The 23,219-nt window shown below is 38.8% G+C and overlaps 1 protein-coding gene across 1 annotated transcript in view; it reads right to left on the reverse strand.

Annotated features, from left to right (window-relative positions):
- LOC310648789 (macrophage mannose receptor 1-like) overlaps positions 1-23,219 on the reverse strand; it is a 59,840-nt gene that overhangs the window by 16,407 nt on the left and 20,214 nt on the right. The window contains exons 13-21 of the mRNA XM_083376834.1: positions 21,388-21,509; positions 20,228-20,303; positions 15,944-16,076; positions 12,333-12,368; positions 10,968-11,137; positions 10,313-10,380; positions 7,029-7,129; positions 6,661-6,803; positions 4,512-4,626 (exon numbers count right to left, since the gene is read on the reverse strand). Coding sequence (XP_083232960.1) covers positions 4,512-4,626; positions 6,661-6,803; positions 7,029-7,129; positions 10,313-10,380; positions 10,968-11,137; positions 12,333-12,368; positions 15,944-16,076; positions 20,228-20,303; positions 21,388-21,509 — 964 coding nt within the window. The remainder of the gene's footprint in view (positions 1-4,511; positions 4,627-6,660; positions 6,804-7,028; positions 7,130-10,312; positions 10,381-10,967; positions 11,138-12,332; positions 12,369-15,943; positions 16,077-20,227; positions 20,304-21,387; positions 21,510-23,219) is intronic.

Consider the following 23,219-nt stretch of genomic DNA (forward strand, 5'->3'; position numbering starts at 1 on the left):
GGATGCGAACCTGCACTAATTGCAGGCAGCTGGTGTTACTTAAGGAGGCATTAGCCCACTGCTCCACCAAGGCTCTTTAAAAATTTCCTTAGAGACATTTCTTCCAAGTGGGGAAAAGATGGGAACAAGCTGCAGACTTTTTAAAAATGCCTTATGAAGATATTAATAAATGTTTTAGTTTCACATAATACGTTGGATCCAAGGTTTGCTTCTCAGCAAGTTAGACTAATAGGAGCAGAAGAGGAGTGAAATCAGGACACATTTTTCCTTTTAATCAGCCCATGATTACTACTCATGACTTTAAATAGGTCACTATCACTATCTTCTCTACTGCTGTCAACCATTTATTTGTGGTAGGAACAAATTAAGTTTTATATAGTCTAAATTTTTTTATCAGTTTCAGTGAACTATACAGGCAAAAGTAGGTCCACCAGTCTAGTTGATGACAGTAACAAACACTTTGTGAAAAACCATTTCTTCCATCTAACATTCATTTCAACCTACTAAACCTTAATTGTGGTTATAAGGAGACTGGTTTGATGACCCAAAAACAAGGACATGGAAGATGATTTGGCAAAGGAAAAAAGCCAGAATAAGACTCAAGAAGAATGGAGTTTCGATCATCTTATTGAAATCTAAAACAGAACCTACTTAAATAGATAAGATGTGCATGTTGAACACAAGACATTGTTATGAACTGAGATAAAGAAAAAAATTTGGTCATTAAAATTTAGCAGTATAAATACTAATAGCTAATTTTAATATTGATTTGTGTATAAAGGTCATGTAAGGGTGAACAATGTAGATAAGCTAAAAATGTATTATTAAAAGTAATAAATAGGTCTACATGGAACATTAAAAACAAAAATTATTAGTTTAAGCAAGAGATAGCAAATACAAAGAGGAAGAGAGATAAAGTAATAAATACTGAAACACTAAAAAAACTGAAAACTAGCAAAAAGGACAGATATCATATTGTATCCTTAACCTGTTGACATAGAGGGTCAGAAGACGGGATGTGTATTTTGAATATTAGACTTTGTGAGGAATAATGATAGATGAATTGGGAGTATATTAAAATTTTTGGGAATGATAAATATCAAACGTTAAATCTAAATGTTAGTGGAAATTAAAACTAAAAAAATTATTAGGTCATTGATTGTCTAAAAGATTGTATGTTAAAACAACTAGAATATGTGTTAACTAAAAACTTTGGATATATGTAAGAAAACTATCTTCTACGTGATTGATAAGATAAAATTTGTCTTTTAATTTACAAATAGACAGTAAATATATGAAGGGGAAAAGAGAGGAAATGTTTATGGTAGCAATCTGAAATCTGTACTAATGATATCTGTATGTAAATGAATCACTACTACTTAGTCACCACGTTGCTTTTCAAATATGTGAATGTAATATTAGAAAATCAATAAAATGTGTATAAAAAAAAGGGCAAAATTGTTCCATCCCACAAGATGACAACATTTAATAAAAGAGATCTGGAGTGATGCCTCCTGCCAGAAACAATTGGATATAAGCAGTCCCACAGATAGCCAAGCCATATGCCATGCAAGGCTTTATAGATAATCACCAAGCACTTAAACCACGCCTGGAAGCTGACTGGCTCACAAAACAATAACAGCTGAGTGTGAACAGGTTGCCTAGCAACCTGCTTAAACAGTCTCTGTAACTTTCAGCTCTCAGTGCCTTGCCTTTTTTAAGTTGGGAAATTGAAAAAAATGCTAAAAAGAAGGCAATAGAGTGCTATCAAGGAAAATGTATAGATATAGCCACCAGACATTTAGGGAACCTTTATTTTTCATACACTGTTTGAATTTTGTTTTAATGCCATGGTGATACACAATCAAATGTAGTCAGTCTTTTTTTTAATTCCAAAGCATCTGTTCGTTAAATACAGTATAACAAAGTTTTGGATGATGGAATTATTTTTTATCTAAGGATAACTAATGATAACAGCCCTTAAATCTGTTATTTTGTTTTATTTTTGCACAAAAATTGTATAATTTGCATTTGCATTCATTTACATTTAGAATATGTTGTTAAAATGTATTGGTGTTGAAATAATTAGGGCACACATATACCTAAAACCAGTTTATTGCATTTGGCAATTGTACTAAAAAAAATCTCATTGTCAACCAATATAATTCATTTAATTTGAAATCATGAAAAATTGATTTAAATTATTTTATTAAAACAAATTAATGGCAATTCTTTTATAAGAAGTTGCCTTAAACAAATGAAATTTAAATACATTGTGCATTGTGAATGCTTTTTATTGTGTTCCTTAAATACCATACTTATTCTTATCCCAAGAGACCTTGAGTATTTTTATGGTGATCAATGTAACAGGAAGATAAGGAAGAATGCTTTGGAAGCATAAGAACATAATTGCGTTTCTAAATGTCCTATGGTCATGCAAAGGAATAGTGCATTACAGAGGAATCTGATTTGTGATGTGTGCCATGTGTTCAATTAATGTAGCTTGAAAAATAATGGCAGTTGAATATATGGCATGGTGGTTTCTCCAGTCAACAAATTATGAAGCCCACCACACCTCATAGAACTACAACATGCTACTGAGGTCCTCATCTGGATATTATATAGTATGAATAATATTTACCTTAGAACATTAGCATACTTGAACAAAACAACTGGAGTCTTTTGAGATTTTATAGGCTCTTTAACTCAAGCTATCAGACTTCACACCAGCACATGACTCAATTAATTTAGAATCCTTTTTGTACACAAAAATAAAACCATATATACAACAGATGAAAGGCCCTTTGCAATGCAAAAAAATGGATGTCTCTAGATCAGGCATGTCAAACAACCCACGGGCCAGATGTGTCACACCAAAACCATGCCCACCCCATTGCCGGCAATGGGGAAAATGTGCGATACATCGTGCGATGTCACATGACATCACGAGTTTGACATGCCTGCCCTAGATAGTTGAATGCTCCAAAATAAATTCTAGACCAGGCCTGTACATTCAGCCTACCAAGCACCCTTGGACAGAGCACAAAGTTTTGTTTGTTTTTTTAAAGTAATAAAATCACCATCACTGGCCTGAAAGTCATGTTGCCTAGTGCCTCCATGGCTTACCATGACCAAGAGCTCCAACACTGTAGATGCTCCTCTAATCATCAAATCATTGATTAACCCACCAGCATTCCTTTGCAGACCACAAAGATTTTTAATTTATCACTGTGGGCTTTTCCCTTCTACAAGTTGCGCAGACCTCTTCTAGATTTTCCTCTTGCCTTTCCGAGTTAACTATTTGATCTGTCATTGAGGAAGAATTGACTTTGTAGGGAAGCATATTATTATTTGATGTATATTTAACATATGTTCTACATTTATTTACTGATTATATAATATTTGTATGCAATCCACATGACGAGGTTTGGGGCAACTTACAATAGAAAAATATATATTTTAAGATCATAAGATTAAAACATTAAAGCAGGGCTTTTTTCTCATAGAACGCTCAGAATGGTGTTCTAGCACCTTTTTTTGCACACATACACAAAAAAAGCTTTTGCACAAGCTATGCTATTCCCTCTATTGGCTTTCGAAAGTCAATGGCCACCTATGCTATTCCCTCTATTGGCTTTCAAAAGCCAATAGGAATTGCTGCTGAGTGCACCAAAAGACCCAGCCGGCAAACGTTGCACCGGCAAGTTGTCTGCAGCGAAGGCGAGTTGGCAGGAACTTTGCATCCCTCCCTGCTGTCCAACTACACCATCTCAACTAAGCAAGAGAGGACAAGGAGTGGGAGGTGGGTTCTGCGGAGTCCATATGCACTCCTTCCTTGTACTCACCCGTGTCAGCCAGGCTGGTGGCCTACCCAGTGCTGGACCTGCGCCACTGTCACCTTGCCCTGTGCACCTAAGTGGCCGCCCTGCATCGCCTGGTCCACATTGCCTGCACCGCCTGCCCTGCACAGCCTTGCCATATAGAGCGGGTCCCGCTGCTCCCACAGCACCAGCTGCTCCAGCTCTGGCCCCACGGGGCAACCCACCGCTAACACCCCTCGTGCACGTGACTGCAGCAGCACTGCCCCCCACCCCCTCTCCTGTGCCTGCCAAGATGAGAGTTCTGGCACCTTTTTTTTTTTTAGAAAAAAAGCACTGCTTTTAACTAATACTGTATGTAACTCATACATTATTGCCAATGTGCACTTTTTATGTTATTGTAAAAGATTACTTTGGAATCTTATTGCCTTTATATTTTCAGCATGGCAACCTTTGAATTGAGAATAGCTAAGAAGGGATATGGAGTCATAGAAAAGGAGTATATCTTAAAGAATGCAGCAACATTTTAATATCTTCCAGCTGCTCCCAAGTGGCAAACGTTTATATAATCTGGAGGTTACGAAAGAAGATTGGGCATAGTAATTCCTATAACAGTAACTTGAGAAGAGATTCCTCAATTTTAAAAGAAATATAAGCTTACATAATTAATATGGTTTAGAGAAATGTCTGTACCTTGAACAGCTTTGTTTGGTATACTAGCCAGGTTTCCTTCTAGGTTTCTGCAGTGATCCCGTGCAGCGCTCCAGTTTTTCTTCTCCTCTTCTCTGAAACCAAATATTTGGAAGCACTAAATAAAAAGTAATAGAAAATATCAACATAGAATCATCAATCTTGAAATGAAATCAGAATTTTTAACAGAATTTAGATAGTAATTCAGGAGTAACAAAATCAAATTCCCCACTTTATTTAGGGAAAAATATAAACAGTAATAAAAGTTAATATTTTACAGGTTAACATATGCAAATTTCCCTTCTGCTTTTTGTGACATTTTTGTGACGTATTTTTGTATTGATGATAGTTATACAGCCAGTTTGTCACTGCCATCCTACTTCTGGAAATACCCAGGAGACAGAGGCTAATGAAAAAAGAAAATGCCCAAATCTCAAAATCTTGGAGATGGCCTTGAAGATACCATTCAAGGAAGAAAGTCTTCAGATGATGTTGCTTATAGACATGTCTATAGTCACTTAGCAACCATTCACCGTTAGGAGGTAGCCCCCAAAAGGGGGATTTAAAGTTTTGATGACTGCCCCCTCAACATTAATCGGTGGAACAGCTTGGCTTCAGAAATTGTGGGTGCTCCATCACTGGAGATTTTTAAGAAGAAACTGGACAATCACTTGTCTGTAATGGTATAGGTCACAGGTCGGCAACCCACAGCTCCGGAGCCGCGTGCGGCTCTTTGAGCCGTCTCCTGCGGCTCCCAGTCGCCCAGTGCACGTGCACCACTTCGAACGGGCAGTGGTGCGCACGCACCTCTCCAAATGGAGAGTGGCACCGCCCATTCCGAGAGGTGCGTGCACACCTTTCCGAAGGGCGGAGGTGCGCGCGCACCTCTCCAAACCGCCAGCGTCCCGTTCGGAGACCTGCCTCATTCGTCAAACATTGACGAACGCGGCAGCTGTGCAAACGGGATGGCGGCGGTTTGGAGAGTGCGTGCGCACCTCTCCCAAGATGCCGCCGTCCTGTTCAGAGACTTGCTGCGTTCGTCAAACATGGACGAATGTTTCAGCTGTGCAAACGGGACGGCGGCGGTTTGGAGAGTGTGTGCGCACCTCTCCCAAGCCGCCGCCGTCCTGTTCGGAGACCTGCCGCGTTCGTCAAACATGGATGAACGTGGCAGCTGTGCAAACAGGACGGCGGTGGCTTGGGAGAGGTGCGCGCGCACCTCTCCCATGCCGCCGCCATCCAGAGACCTGCCGCATTCGTCAAACATGGACGAACGTGGCAGGTCTCCGAACAGGATGGCGGCGGCATGGGAGAGGTGTGCACACACTTTCCAAACCGCCGCCGTCCTGTTTGCACAGCTGCCACATTTGGCCATGTTTGACGAACACGGCAGGTATCCGAACAGGATGGCGGCAGCTTGGGAGAGGTGCACGTGCACTCTCCAAACTGCCGCCGTCCCGTTTGCACAGCTGCTGCGTTCGTCCATGTTTGACGAACGCGGCAGGTCTCCAAACGGGACGGCGCACACCTCTCCAAAGGGGAGACCCTTCGCCGCGCAGGTGCCTCCCATTTTGCACATGCACGTGAGTGGACGCACGCGCACGCACTTTTTGCCTGCTGCCACTTTTTCGTTTGTGTGATGGAACCGGTTCTGTGTGGCTCTTTTCCTTTTTCCAGTTGCCGACCCCTGGTATAGGTTCTCCTGCTTGAGCAAGGGATTGGATTAGAAGACCTCCAAGGTCCCTTCCAATTCTATTCTATTCTATTCTATTCTATTCTATTCTATTCTATTCTATTCTATTCTATTCTATTCTATTCTATTCTATTCTATTCTATTCTATTCTATTCTATTGTCATCAATCCCATTTTGGGCACTTGGCAATGAGCCAACACTTACAAGCATTTGCAGTGTCCTGCAGTCACATGACCATGTTTTATTTCTTTTTTTGCTGAAAACTGATGTTTACCTTCATTCTTTGGCAAAAAAATGCCCATAAAGATATTTCTTGCTGATTTACCTGGGTTCACTTAGAAGTCTAAAAAGACAACTGGCTACTTATAGCAATCTCCATGTATTTAACATACATATTGCCTTTAGGATGTTTGAACAGGGATGCTATCTCAAAATATTTAAATTAGCTACATCAGTTACCTTGTTATTAAACCAAAGCCAGCCTTCACTGCACCCTTTTGGAGTTGCAGGTAATGTGGGCGCCGCAGTTGTACGGATGGAGCTGTTGTGTCTCTCGCAGATGAAGCTATTCATAGCACCACAGTTTATATCATTCCATACACCTGGTCAAAGAAGTTACATTATTATCTGGGACGATTATGTTTAAAATAAATAGCAACATGTTAGATATATGTTGCAACCAAAATAGTAATAGTGCAAAGTGCAACGGTACATACTGGAATCCTACCATACATGTGAAAGAATAGACTTAGTTTTCACTTACTGACCACTCATTCATATCCTTACCGGATAACTGTTAAAAAACATGATGTTTTTATGTTACTTGCCTGAATCATAATACATAACTACACAATGTTCATCTTCATTGGCAAAGTTGGGTTCTCCAGGGGCCCAGGCTTCATATGTCACTGGGGTTCCATCCATCCAGCTGAAGAAAAATATTTGACAGTCACCTATGGTGTTGTGAACTCAAAGCAACTCTTGGAAGCTCAAGAAGGGGTGTTCCAAGGCTTTTTAATGTTTCTTGCACTTCAATTATTCAATCTATATATTATTTAGATAAAATATTCCAGCCAGTATTAGCAATGTAAAGCAATAGTAACTGAAAGAATATAACCAAAATGGTTTGGTGTGCTAACAAGTATTGAGAAATTACAGATAGCCCTTGAGTTGCAATGGAACTTGGAACTCAGACTGCTGTCTCTAAAAAATGTGGCTGTGAAGTGTGATGCCTTGTGATTTCATTGCTTAGCAATAGCAATCCAAGCAGTCCCAATTGTGATTGTAACACCAAGACAGGCAAATTATTAAATGGGAAGCAGAGGTAACAGGGGGCTTGGGAAGGCCCTTGGAGGCCTGATGCAGGCCACACCTGAGTTGAGCATGAGCTCACAGAATCTGGGGAAAGTGGATATTGGGGTGTGTGCAAGTATAGGAAGGCTGGGGAAAGAGGACAGCGCATCTATATATATGAGCATAGAGAAGTCACAAAAGAGGGCTCAAGGTGCATGAATGCATGTGTGCATGTCTGCACTGCAGAAAGGCAAGGAAAAGAGGGGGTCAGTGCATGTGTGTTCGTGAGGGAGGTTGGAAAATAAGACTCTGGTTGATGTGTGCCTGTCTGCTATCACAGAAGGGCCCAGAAAAGACAATCACTTGTCAATGCATGCACGTATGCTTGCACAGAGGGTTCAGGAAAAGAGGCCGCTGGTGAATGTGTGCATATGTGAACACAGGAAAGGAGGGGACAGATAGGTGCAAGAGAATAAGTGAGCAAAGGCACACTGTGCGATCAAAGAAAAGACTGGCCAGGAGGCAGTGGGGTAGAGACTTACCAGAGCTATTAGTGACCTTCCTTGCTGGCTTTCCCATTGAGTTTTCTTGTGGGAAGCTAGCTCAGATGGTTGGCAATGATCACATGACCATGGGATGCTGCTACTGGCAAGCTGCTTGCCAAGGACCCAAATTTTGTTCATGCGTCCATGGAAGCACTATGTCAACCAGAACTTTGAGGACTAGTTGTAAGTTCCTTTATTCATTCTATTCATTCTAACTTTGAAAAGTTGCTGAATTAATGGCTGATATATATTGAAGCATCAGATTGTCAATGATCTAGATATTAATGGATTTTTAAGAGGAATATTTATGTTTGGCTTCTTATTTCAGTGAATAGACTTATGAACAAGCCAATTATAAAGATATTTAAATAGATTTCCAAGAAAGCACTTTTGCATTGAATATATTAGGAACTAACTGTGGTTAATTTAGATGCAAATAATTCTATTTTATATTAAAGAAGTATTACAGGTTAAGTGTTACATATAGCACCAGCTGCCAAGCTTCTGTTCTATAATAGCAACACAGATAGTAAGTAAATGCAAGCAAAAAAAATCTAATCAATTAGTCTGCTAGTAACATCTATCATATATTTTTCCTTGCATACTGTAAAAGTTTTAAATATCATAAGATGATGTGTAAATGTAGTAATCTCAGAAGCTAATATTAATTTTATTTACCAATGAGTGGAATTTTTATTACCAAATCTTGTAATAGTATGTTGAAAGCTTGGAAGATTTGGAACCTGCCTATATGGTGTTGGTTTCTTAGGCTGGTCTACCTTGTTGGAACTCACACAACCTGAACATAATGTGTATCATTGAATGTAAGGAGAAAGCTCTCCTAGACTTCTCCACTCAACAGAAGAAATACTCTGAACATGGTTCTCATTTGGGGTCATGTGGCTCCTTGTTCCTTGGTGAACCACTTCCTTGGTTCACACATGGGCTATTAGTAAAAAAAAATTGAAGAAATACTTATCTTAAGAAACTGAGAGATAACAGAATAGAGTTGAAAGTGACCTTGGAGATCTTCCAGTCCAATCCCCTACTCAGGCAGGAAATCCTATACCAGAGGTGGGAAATGATGGCCCTTTTATGACTTGTGGACTTCAACTCCCAGAATTCCTGAGCCATCCCTGCCCTATACCATTTCAGACAAATGGTTGTACAATCTCTTCTTTAAAATGTCCACTATTGGAGCAACTACAACTTTGGGAGGCGTCATTCCATTGATTAATTGTTCTAATTGTCATAAATTAGGTTCCAAAGTGAAAGTATTGTATAGAGTTCAGATTTTTTTAAAATCTTATTAGTTTCCTTAACAATAAATCATGCTAAAGAAAACCCTGTCAAAATCTTGCTTTCATCAAAAGTTGGTTAGGCACTTAACAAATTTTTCCTTATTCATACTGTATTTATTCCGTTTCACTATAAAAAATAATTTCAAAACAGAATTTCATTTCATGCTGCAGAATTTGTTAATCATTTTATATATCTTGTGCACCTGATGATGAAGTTATCAATAATGTTATCAATGAGGATGATGTTCAAGAAAATTAAAGGAAGTGAGAATGTTGGTCTCTTTCTGAACATCAAAAAGACCTAACTCATAACCACTGCAACAAATGCAAATATCAAAATACAAATTGATTGTGAAGAGATAGAATGCATGGGAAAAAAATCACTTTTCAAGGATCACAGATCACTCAAAGCAATAAATGCAGCCCAGAAATAAAATGTTGGATTCTACTGGGTCACACAATGATAAACATGAGTCAAATATCAAAAAGCAAGGACATCAGCCTAGCAATCAAATGTAGGTTAGTTCACTCTATTATGTTTGTGAAAGTTGGATCTTAAAAGGCAAGATAGGAAGAAAATTGACTCTTAGCCCTTATGCTGGAGAAGGCACAATTATCCATACTCCTTAGTCAGCAAAGGTGACTAACAAGCAAGTACTGGAATGCATAACATCAGACATGTCTCTGGAAGGCAAAATCACAAAACTTTGTCTCACTTATTTTGGCCATGTCATGCAGGGGAATTCACTAGAAAAAGCAATTGGATTTGGAAGAGTTAATGATGAAAGATAACCAGGTTGCCAAAGAACACAGTGGCTAGACACCATCAAAGCTGACACCAGCCAGAGCATAGAACAACTGAAAGTAGTGCAAGATTGAAAGACATGAAGAGACCCAGCCCATACAATTGCCAAGAGTCAGACATGACTGAATGGATATCACCATCATCATTTATATATTTTAGTCACTTACCCGAACTTTTTGTCAAGACTCAAAATTAAACCAATATAAGAATCAGAATAAATTCCATAGCGGACAGCCTAAAATGTAAAAGAAAAGGGAATAAAAATAGTTATTTACTGCTTTAATATAAAGTAATAAGATAGTGTACCAATGAATCTAATTCAGCTATTCTACTGAGCCTCAGAACCAATAATCCAACGTAGGAAAGAAATTTTCCTAGTAGTTGTCAAACATTATGTATAATTAAAAATATTCTTTGCAAATCATGTTGAATAGAAACAACTAAACAAAATAAATGACATAATTTTGAAATATGCTCTGCTCTTTAACAATGTAGTACTTGAAAATTCATTTGAGTAAAAAGGTAGCATCTAACCTATTATGTTCTTTAAATAATTGGTTTCGAACTAAATTGTCTGCATTAAACGTCCAGAGATGTTAATTTAATGGCCATTATAATGCATATTTTATCCAAAATTTTAAAATAAATTCTTCAGTTTCTGAAAATTTCTGGGTGTCATATAATATTATACACACTGACACACACACACACACACACACACACACACACATGTATAATACTTACACATATATACACCCACTCGCATACATATTTTCTGAAATCACTTATTTTTCATAGGTAATTATTGTATATATTTCTTACATATTTCCACAAAAACACTTTTTCTTGTTTACTCTCAATAGTAGTAAGATCACCACCATGTTTTTTGCAGAACTTCCGGGCTTTTTCTGCAGACATTGTTATATTACTGAAATAATACTCATTGTTTTCAAATTCAATCCAGCCATCTTCAACTCTTTTATAACTATAATCTATAAAAGAAGAAGTAGAAGAAATGACATCTATCTGAGCAGTCCTTTTGCATCCATTACACAAAATCACAAAACAAACAGATGCTGTACTCTTCCATCCACGATCTTCTGAATATGAACCTGCATATCCCAAAGACACATCCATATTATAGCTAGCAAACTGACTTCAACTGAGTGCTTCCAATAGCTGGAAGAGGCTTCTATGCAAATGTTCCAGAATACCCAGAAGTCAATCCAGATATGCTAGGTTGAGGCTGCAAGACAAAGCAATGTAAAGCAAAAAGGAAGCCATTTTAAATTCACTTTCAAAACTAGCTGGGGAGAGAAGTGGGTTGTTGTTTTATGCAACTGCTCATATCACTTGATTCAATCAAATCACTATCAAATGCAATTACTTTATCAAAGCTTTGTATATTTGGTAAAATTTTCTAAAAATTTCCAATGATTTTTTAAATAGATATAAAAAGTGCCCTAATTTTTAGTAAAGGGACGCGGTGGCTCAGTGGGTTAGGACGCTGAGCTTGTCGATCAGAAGATCGGCAGTTTGGCGGGTCGAATCCCAAGTGCCGCGTAGCAGAGTGAGCGCCTGTTACTCGTCCCAGCTTCTGCCAACCTAGCAGTTCGAAAGCACGTAAAAATGCAAGTAGAAAAATAGGGACCACTACGGTGGGAAGGTAACAGCGTTCCGTGCGCCTTTGGCATCTAGTCATGCCGGCCACATGACCACGGAGACGTCCTCGGACAAGCGCTGGCTCTTAGGCTTTGAAACGGAGATGAGCACTGGCCCCTAGAGTCGGAAACGACTAGCACACATGTGCGGGGGAACCTTTACCTTTTTAATTTTTAGTAACTCCTCTTTGGTTGTAGCCATATTTCTACATATGTTTGGGAGGCCCGTATTCAATCATTGCCTGTGAAGAGGTCAATCAATGGCATCTTCCTTTCATTTAAAGGGAATCACAGTGTCTGTAGTTTTAAACCATCCAGAGCCAGCATCTGGCTTTCTACAGTACTCTGAGAAATTGGTTTGCTTACAAATTCAACCATCACACATCACATTTTAGCAATACTTCTCTATATCATACAGCCAGATTTTGCTAAAGCAGCCTGATTCAAATCAAACTAAATAAAATGCACAGCCATAGTTTATAATACATATATTATAATATTTTTGACATTAAATTGCCCAACATACCAAATTTGTTGCTTGGTTCTGGATTTAAGGGTGAACCTGTAAAACCAAGTATTTTAATTACAAGAGATTCGGACAAAACTAGATCATATTACATCATTCCATATTGCAAAAGGCAATTCTCAAGAAGTTGTATTATGTTGTATTATATTAATGTATGTCTACATTACATACAAGCAAATACAGCCATAGAAATCTGGATCTCAGTTTTCCCTAAGATTCAGATGACCCCCACTTTTGAAAGAGCCATGAGGACCTACATAAATACCATAAATACCACTCATTTCACATGCTAGCAAGGTCATGCTCAAAATCCTGCAAGCTAGGTTTCAGCCAGGGCTTTTTTTCTCATAGAACGCTCAGAACGGAGTTCCAGCACCTTTTTTGGATGGAACCTTGTAGGGTAGGCAAGGCGGGTTGTATGACATGTGTGAGTTCCGGCACCTTTTTCTTTTACAAAAAAAAAGCACTGGTTTCAGCAATATGTGAACTGAGAACTATCAGCAGTACAATATGGATTTTGAGGAGGCAGAGGAACTAGAGATAAAATTGCCAACACTCACTAGATTATGGAGAAAGCAAGGGAATTCTAGAAAAAAAAATAATCTCTGCTTCATTTACTAGGCTAAAGCCTTTAATTGTGTAGATCACAACAAACTGTGGCAAGTTCTTAAAGAGATGAAAGTACCAGACCACTTTATCTGTCTCTTGAGAAACCTGAATGTGGGTCAAGAAGCAATAGTGAGAATCAGACAAGGAACAATTAACTGGTTTAAAATAGGAAAAGGAGCATGGCATGGATATTGTCACCCTTATATGTGAGTATCTCATGCAAAATGTCAGGCAGGGTGAATCACAAACCAGAATTAAGATTGCCGAGAAAAATATCAAGTTAAGGTATGCAGACAATACCATTCTAATGGCAGAAAGTGAAGAGGTACCTCTTGATGGAGGTGAAAGAGGAGAATGCAAAATTTGGATCAAAACTCAACATTAAAAAAACCTTACTTCCTGGCAAATATAAGAGAAGAAATGGAAGCAGTGACAGATTTAATTTTCTTGGGCTCCAAGATCACTGGAGACAGTGATTGCAGTCATGAAATTAAAAGATGCTTGCTCCTTTGGAGGAAAAGTATAGCAAACCTAGACAGAAAATTAAAAAGCAGAGACATTAACTTACCAATAAAAGTCCATAAAGTCAATGCTAAATGGTTTTCCCATTTAGTAAAATATGGCTGTGAGAGTTGAGCCATACAGATGGCTGAGCACTGAAAAACTGATCCTTTTGAATTGTGGTGCTGGAGAAGACTCTCAAGAGTCCCTTTGACTGTAAGGAGATCAAATCAGTCAATCCTAAAGGAAATCAACCCTGGCTATTCTTTCAAAGGTCAGAAATTGAAGCTGAAGCTCAAATACTTTGGCCACTAAATGAAAAGAGAGGACTCCCTGGAAAAGAACCTCAAAGAGTGGGAAAAAATAAAGGCAAAAGGAAAATAATAATGGATGAGACAGTTAGATATTGTCAATGAACATTAATTTGGGCAAGTCACGAAGAGTCAGATACAACTTACAGAATGAACAATGACAAAAGACAAAATAGGAATATTATCTCAGACCCACTGAACAATATCTTTTAAAGTTTGTGGAGCATCAGGAAATACCAGAGAACTGGACAAGAACTGATGTAATTCCCATTTTCAAAAAAGGAAAAACAATGGTTCTAGGAAATTGCAGGCCTATCAACCTGAAATCAATACCTGGGAAGATGCTGGAAAAGTTAATCAAGCATCAGATCTGCAAACATTTAGAAAGCAATTATTGGAAGCCAATTATTGGAAGCAATTATTGGAAGCCAACATGGATTGGTCAAAAATAGATCATGCCAAACAAACCTTTATTGCATTTTTTTGACAAAGTGACTCAATTAGTGGGACCAGTGAAAGGCTGTGGACATAGTATAGTTGGACTTCAGTGAAGCATTTGAAAAAATAGACCACAACTGATGTCTTAGTAAGATAGAAAAATGTAGGATAGACAGCATCACCACCAGAGGGATTCATAACCTTACCCCAAGGTTTTGTCTTAGGCCCAGTATTCCTTAACATTTTCATAAGTGATTTAGATGAGGGGATAAAAAGGGAACTCATCAAATTTGCAGATGATACTAAGCTGGAGGAAATAACCAACATTCCAGAAAATAGGATCCAATCTAGGTTAGTCACCAGGACCAGAGATTTACCATCCTCATGGAACTTCTCTCTAGCAGAGTATTTTTTAACCTATTCCAGAAGATAGGCTCAAAATCCATTGTTCAACAGACTTGAACAATGGGTCCTACCTAACAAAATGAAACTCCATGGTAAAAAAAGTACTGTTTGACATTTAGGCAAGAAAGACCAAATACACAGGTATAGAATATGTACCTGGCTCAACAACAATAATTGTCTGACAGATCTAGAAGACCTAATGGAGAACCATTTAAATATGAATCAGCAATAATTTCCTCAGTGAGAACAATTTATCAGTGGAATGCTTTGTCTCCAGCTGTTATGGTTGTTCCTGTCACTGGAGATTTTTAAGAAGAGATTGAACAGCCATTTATCTGGATCTCCTGCTTAAGCAGGGGGCTGGACTAGAAAACTCCCAGTTCCCTTCAAACTCTATTATTCTGAAATTCTGCAAAATCCTCCATCAAAAGAAAGGCAAAGCTCATGTGCCTTGGTAAGACCACACTTGGAATATTGAATCAAGTTTTGATCACCACAATATAAAAAAGGTTGAAACTCTAGAAAAAGTTCAGAGAAGAGTAACAAAGAGCTAGAGGTGAAAACATATGAAGAACAGTTGCAGGAATTGGCTTTGTCTAGTCTAGTGGGGGGGAAAAACTAGTATGACATGATAGCATTGTTGAAATATTTGAGGGGTTGCCACAAAGAAGAGGGGGTCAATCTATTCTCCAAAGGACCTGAAGGTAGGACAAGAAGCAATGAATATAAACTAACCAAGGAGAGAACCAACATAGAACAAAGTAGAAATTTCCTGACAGTGAGAACAATCAAGCAATGGAATGGCTTGCCTCCAGAAGCTGTAGATGCTCCATCACTGGAGAGTTTAAAGAAAAAACTGGAAGCTATTTATTTATTTATTTATTTATTTATTTATTTATTTATTTATTTATTTATTTATTTATTTATTATTTTAATTCCATTTATATCCCGCCCTTCTTCGAAGAGGCAGGGCGGCTTACAAGCTTAGCAGTAGCCTTCATTCTATGTATATGCCTGCTTATTAGGACTTTCACACACACACCCCAAGTGGCATTATTACAAAGTCAGCTTAATTGCCCCCAACAATCTGGGTCCTCATTTTACCTACCTCGGAAGGATGGAAGGCTGAGTCAACCTTGAGCCTGGTGGGATGCGAACCTGCACTAATTGCAGGCAGCTGGTGTTACTTAAGGAGGCATTAGCCCACTGCTCCACCAAGGCTCTGTCTGAAATGATATAGGGTCTCCTGTTTGAGCAGGGAGTTGGAATAGAAGACTTCCAAGATTTCTTCCAACTTTGTTATTTAGTTATTCTGAATAAACTACTTAAAAATGAAAAGCATATTACCTCTTGTAATTTGACAAATCCAATCAAATAACTGATGACAAGCTGCTGCTTTCCAGTATCCAATATATGCCCATAGTGCTCTGCATTTTCTATTTTCATCAGAAGACAAAGTAATAACCGGTTCATAGTTTACCTATAGTAAAAATTAAAATATATTTAGATATTTACTGTCTAAAAGACATCAATTTTAACACTGGGAAAAGGAAACATACGTACTTTTTAATAATGTGAGACTGCATGTTTGATGGGCTGTTAGCAAAACTTTGCCAATGTGGTTCTGAGTACTGAAATTGAAGGAATGGAGCCGGCATGTACTTTTCATATTTTTTTTATTTTATTTTTATTTTATTTCCATTTATATCCCGCCCTTCTCCGAAAACTCAGGGCGGCTTACAAGCTTAGCAGTAGCCTTCATCCTATGTATATGCCTGCTTATTAGGGCTTTCACACACACCCCAAGCGGCATTATTACAAAGTCAGCTTAATTGCCCCCAACAATCTGGGTCCTCATTTTACCTACCTCGGAAGGATGGAAGGCTGAGTCAACCTTGAGCCTGGTGGGACTCGAACCTGCACTAATTGCAGGCAGCTGGTGTTACTTAAGGAGGCATTAGCCCACTGCTCCACCAAGGCTCCTTATATTAGCCTGATTCACTGATACATCATTTTTATATACAATATTTTAACACAAAACATGGCATAACTTTAAAACAGGAACTAGCAATGGTTATAACATTTATAAGATATCCATATGGCTGTATTCTTACGTTGTTCCAGAAATTCTGGGACAGATAAAGCATCATTGGTTGTGCTTTAAAGGTAGAGTAGGACAAGTAGAGTGGGACAAGCGTTTGAGGGTAGGACAAGAAGCAATGGGTGGAGCTCATCAAATAGAGATCCACCCTGGAAATATGAATGGATTTTCTGACAATGAGAACTAGTAAGCAGTGGAACTGCTTCTCTTTCAGAATTGTGGATGCTCCATCACTGGATGTTTACACAATTAGATGACTGTGATGGTATGAGGACTCCTACTTTGGCCAGAGGTTGGACTGGAAAAGCTCCAAAGTCCCTTCCAATCTTATGATTTTTTCTGATTCTATGAACTATAAGAAATATATTTTTCTTATGTATGACTTTTTTAAAAAATCTGTTTCTACTATAAACTGCCCAGACTCATTCCAGAGTCAGGCAGCTGCAAAATCTTATAAAAACATATGTGATGAGATGATGTGATGCAATGATGAGAGGAAAGGAGGGGAGGGGAGGAAAAGAGAGGAGGGGAGAAGAGAGGAAAAGAGAGGAGGGGACAGGAGGAAAGAAGAGGAGGGAGGGGAGAGGGGGAAGGGGAGGGAGGGGGAAAGGGGAGGAGTAGAGAAGAGGAAGGAGAGGAGAGGGGAGGAGAGGACAGGAGGGAAGAGAATAGAAGATATAAGATGAGCAAGATAAAGAAAGGTAAGGAAAGGAAAGGTAGAAGAGTTGAGGTGAGGTAAATTAAGATCAAAGATTAGATGAGATGTGTCAGCAGAAGAGCAGCAAAATGAATGGCACAATATTTTCAGGTACTGGACACAAATGACTTAATACTTTTGACCTAGAAATCATTATATAATAAAAAATATTATAAATAACTTAATTATGAATTATTAATAACAATAAATTAAATGAACTTAATTATGAATTATTAGCTACCTTTTTATCTATGTACCTGAGTGTAGTAACATATGCAAACTTCTTAAAATGATTTCTGGGGGTTTAAGTGGTTAACTTCAGATTTAAATTAACCATGCTTTGTTACAATGCTGACTTTAGTTTGTATCTTTCTTATTCTGAAATTCATAGTGACAGAGTTTAAGCAGAGACTTGCCAAGACTAGCAGGACTACCTGATTCTGTAATAGATTTGTTCCCTATGCCATCCATCTGGTGAACTCACAAGATTTGTTTTTCTCACCATGCACATGTATACATTACCTGAACTAAACTGTCATTTCTCTGTGTCATATAATATATGACTGCATATGCATAATTCTGTGTTTATTTATTTATTTATTTATTTATTTATTTATTTATTTATTTATTTATTTATGTCATATTTATCTAGTGTGTATCAGAGGTGGTGACCCTTTGAGAAATGTATTCAACAAAATTTCATTTTAATGTATGCCGATTAGTGTTCATTTAAAGTGACAATAAAGTTATTATTCTATTCTGTTCTGTTATATAATGTTACATTTTCAAGCCCTTTCAAACTTCCCCATCTTGTTCTTATCTTATCTGTCTGTCTATTTCCACTTACAGATCATTGCAATTATAACCACCTTATGTACCCATTTCCATAAAATAAAGTTGAAAAGTACACACAAAAAGTAACAGACCAATCACAATCTATGCCAGAAACAATATAGATAATCTTTGCTTAACAATTAGTCATTTAGTGACTACTGGAAGTTACAACAGACACCCCCACAAAAGAAAAAGATATTAAGGACCATGATGTTTGCTTAACAACCATGGTCACATTCACATTACAACCGCTTTAAAGTCCCTCCTTGTTATAATAGCCTCATGTACCTCAAGCAAAAGCCATGAGCCAAGAAGGACCCCATGAAACCAGGGAGCAAGATTCCATCAATCATTAGACATGAAATCTTCCTGGCTCCAAACTGCTGATATTAAGATCCCTAAAATCTTAAGTCTTCTCAATTTTAACTTTTTTTATGCTTATCTTTTTACCATTTTGTAAGTCACTCAGAGTAGTTTTATCATTAAGGTGGGTGGCATATAAATTTAATAAATTAATTAATTAAAATTTTCATTCTCTGCCAACATAATAACCCCCAGACTTCTGGAAAAGGTGCTATTCAATCAAAGACTGGGATGTAAAGTTGTGTGAACCTTACTGCTCTGTATCGATGGATCACATTGTCCACCAGTTGCAGGTGGGTGCTAAATAAAATCGTGGAGAGTATCAGACCCAAATCCAGGCCACTGAGAAGTCAAGTAATATCAACAAGATTGCAATTTCCTTTTATGGCGTGCCCAAAATATCCATAAGTATATCTAATTTATCTCAGTTCCACTTTCAGACCTTAAGCTGCCCAGAAATTGTTCCATGCAATTAATTTCTTCCAAAGTTCCTTACATAAGTAAAGTTGAAGGTAGGTCAATAATTGTCTAATATTTTTGGATCAAACTATTCTTCTGAAAGGGTAGAACACACTTCCTCAAAAGAATGGGATGAGGGTAATTCAGTACTTAGAAATGTCGCTTGCTCAGTTCACTTCTTTTTCCCCAGTGTGGATCCATCATCCATGTATTATTCCTCTTTCTGGGATACTGCAACAATGAGCTTAATCTACCTCTTCATTCTCTCTGAATCTCTTCTGCTCCTCAATTATTTTGGAGGTTTTTAGCCTTTTCTCTAGGAGCTCAGACATCATGATGATACTGTCCTCTGTTTTTGCTGCTCTTCAGATGCTATGCAAGACCATCTTCTTCATTTGGCACCACTTTATCAGACAGCATCAAATGGCTCAAATGGTGGCCAATAACAGTAACAGAGGTAGTCACAAATATGGCCATGAATCTATGTATTCTTTCCCATCTTCTCCCACTTGCATCTTTATGATCTTTAAGAATACATGCCATATTTGACCTTCAGGTCAAAGTTGTAGGCATTAGCAATTACCCAAACATGGTGCGTAGGGAAAGGACTGCTCAGCTGTTCTTAATTAGCTGGAGGTCCTGTCCCTCCAGCAAAAATTGGATAAAGGAAGAATTAATCGTATGTGGAATGAAAGATTTCAGGTAGTTTGTCAGTTTCTGTATGAACAATGCAATCAAACTTTTTTGAATAGCAGCCTGAGGTAACTCACAGAAACTATCAGAATAATCTAAATTGTGTCAAATATCAACAACATATTACATTAACATTTTTAACACTTGGTTTAACACTAGAATACTGTTATACGTCTGTGAAAATCAGTACAAGAAATATTATTAATACTTATACTCCACCAGTCCCTCACTTTCCAGCTCTGTGGACTGGTAGTGGTGGTGACAGAAGCGGTGGGGGGGGGAGGCATGGTTCAGCACAAATGGAGTTTCTGCTCTCACCCACTCATCCGCTGTTTGCGCAGCCTGGCTCCCAACAGGCTGCAACTGGTAGAAGGCCATGGCCTGGGGGATTGAGCATCCCTGCTGTACTCCATAAATATTAAGAATAACAGCAATTTCAATTAACAATTGTATTATAAGGCATGCATGTTAATCATTTACTTACAGGAGACCCATCAGTCCAAGTGTATCCTGTGCTAGAGTCCGAAATTTGTAACCCAATCCAAGCTTCTGTTTGTGATCTAAAATGTAACAATCGGCAAATATGTTAAAATATATTTTATGCATGTGTCTTGTCGAAATGCACATTGCAATTTTCTTTGTGTGTGTTTTTTCACACAGAACATAAGTGTTCTGAACCAGCCCTCTTCTAACAAACCCCTTATCAGAAAGAAGAGACTGGAGAGCGTCCAAGGCTAAAAGGCTTCTGCCAAGATTTAATTACGCAGTTAACAAAAACACTAGAGCTTGTCTTCTCAAGCGGAAAAGTTGCTTTCAGCAACCAGCCCCTCCCCAAACACTCCTTTTATAGAGAGCTCAGGGCGTGGTCTCCCTGTGCCTCCTCCCGAGGAGTCCCATAGCCTTTCTTTGTTTGTTCCTGCTCGACTGCCTCCTGCGTCGGGCGTCCTTGAACAGGGCCAGCTGTGGGTCATCATCCTCCGCACTCTCGGGCTCACGCAGCTGAGAAGAGGTCCCCAGCTGAGGACTCTGCAAAGCCTCCAAACCATCATCAGCCGGTTCGTCTCCCTCCTCCCCCTCATCTGAGTCCTCCGATACGTCGGAGCCGGCTGTCGGACCCACAGGCTGGCCCTGAGTCACAACAATAAGCTTGTCAGCAAATGAAAAACCCCAAGAAATATCTAGGCTCTTAAATATGGCCTATGCTCTTTCAGCTGTAATATGATATTTGAGTGGGAATAAGTTCTGATGACTACACTGGACTTTATTTAAGTAGTCATGTATAGGATAATACTAGAAGTCTTGTTACTTTATTGAGATGATGATGATGATGATGATGACTGAATCTACACTTCTGACCATTCTTTCTTGTTCTTTCTTATTGTACCCACTGGAGTTTCTTTTCTATTTTTTTTAACAATGATGATGATAATGATGATCAAAAATCATGATCTTTTTCTTGCTCATTGAGTTGGAGTTCTGAGAGTAAACTTAGCTACATGCAAAATGCTTCAGAATGAATATGTGAGATTATAAAGTTTACACTAGTCATATATTCCATGATGATGAATTCAGTGCTCCAATAAACCCTCTGCTAGGAGTGTTTCTGCCTTGAGATATAAGAAATAAGCAGTTTATTATACTCACAGTTGGTTTAGTAAGTGTTCCTCTGCTTTATTATGAAAAGAAGCCAGTTCTCCTCCAATTAATTTACAAAAGTCATATGCCTCATACCAAGATTTCTTTTCAGTTTTATGCTCTATATAGGCCTAAATGCATGGAAACATATCTTATTACAAAGGAGCATCAACACTATACAGCTAGTCCTCAACTTATGCTGTTTTTTGCTGCTGCCATAACTAGAGCTATGCGAATCATATGTACAAGAACATTTACCAACTTTTCTGAAATAAAGTCTACATATATTCTCATCCCTCTTACATAATAATGATGATTGATGATGATATTGATGATTATTTTCCCCACAATAAAGAGTATATCTACTGGAGGATAAGGGAGTGCTGGATATGAGCTCTCTGCTGCAGTGAGGAAAAGGGGGTGGCTTGAAGGCGCCAATAGCAAGTGCTGTTGGATTCACCTTTCCTTGACTGTTTCCCAATTGGAGGAGGTTCCCCTTTTAGATTAATAAAAGAGTGCTGAAGAAGGTGGATGGAATGATTGGCAGGAAAGGCAGGGTAGGGCAGTGTACGCAAATGGTATCAGGTATTGTAAGACCTGGGAGGCAAGGAGGGGGAACTCACATTGAATGCAACCTCTGTATTTAGTACCAGTCACACATTCATTCCCCTTGCACTCACTTCATCTGGTCAGCAGATCTGTGAGGGCCCAAGTTTTAGGCTATTGCTTTTAAATGCCTGGTTAACCTGTAATAAGTCTTGCCTTATTACTGATTTGATTCTTGCAGAGAAGGTTGATTTGGTTGTATCACCAGGATCTGGCTGAGCCCAGAAGGAGGTGTTGCTCTCTCATAAATTTGCCCTGTGGGTTATCAAATATGGCAGCAGCCTAGACTTCAGGGCTGGGGAGATGGTGTGGCCATTATCATCAAAGAATCTCTGGCTGCTTCTAGGGGTATGCTTCAAAAGTGCCTGGTTGTGAGACTCTTTTTCTTAGGTTGGAATCAAGGGATCAGGTGTGATTGCTGTAGATGTAACAATCTCCCTGCTATGTGGAAACTTCCCTACCCAGACTTATGGACCTCACTACAAGAGTGGTAGTGAAGTTCCCCTGGCCTATAGTTCTGAGAGACTTCAATCTCCCATCCCTGGTGATAGAGTTGGAGGTAGCTTGGAATATCATGGAAACCATGATTTCCATGGGTCTATCCCAGGTCATCCAGAGACTGACTTGGAATAGTGATCACACACCTGATTTGGTGTTTTTGTTGGAGCACTGCCTATGTAACCTATTTTGGTCCCCCTTTCTTGGTCAGATCACAGATCATAGTTGGATAGTAATGAGTTTCTCTAAAGCCGGATTCCCACTACAGGGAGGCAGGACCTACTAGTGAGTCCACCCCCTGTGACTAATGGACCTGGATGGGTTTCAAAAGAACTAGTGGTTAGAAAGGCTGCATAGTTCTGCCAAGCACTTAATCACTATTTTGAATAGAAAGGTGACCGAGCTCGGGATCAGATTGCACCCATGCAACCTCTCCTAACAAAGTAGATCTCTTTGTCCCCCATGGTATACACAGAAATTAAGAGGGATGAAGGCAAAATTGCTCAGACTCATTCCAGTTAAATGCTAGTGTGGATGCTGGTCCAGTGTATGCACCTGGGCAGGCTTTTGCCCAGCTATCAGGGAATGGTTTGAACCCATTGCTCCTGAGGAAGTGGAAGAATCCTATACAGGAAAAGTACCTGAGTTTTAGATCCATTCCCTTCCTGGCTTTGAAACCTTCCCAGGAAGTGACATGCAGGTGGGTTTTGGAGGTGATTAATGCTTCCCTGCAGGAG

This window comes from Vipera ursinii, assembly GCF_947247035.1.
Source record: "Vipera ursinii genome assembly, chromosome: Z".
NCBI classification, from domain to species: Eukaryota; Metazoa; Chordata; class Lepidosauria; order Squamata; family Viperidae; genus Vipera; species Vipera ursinii.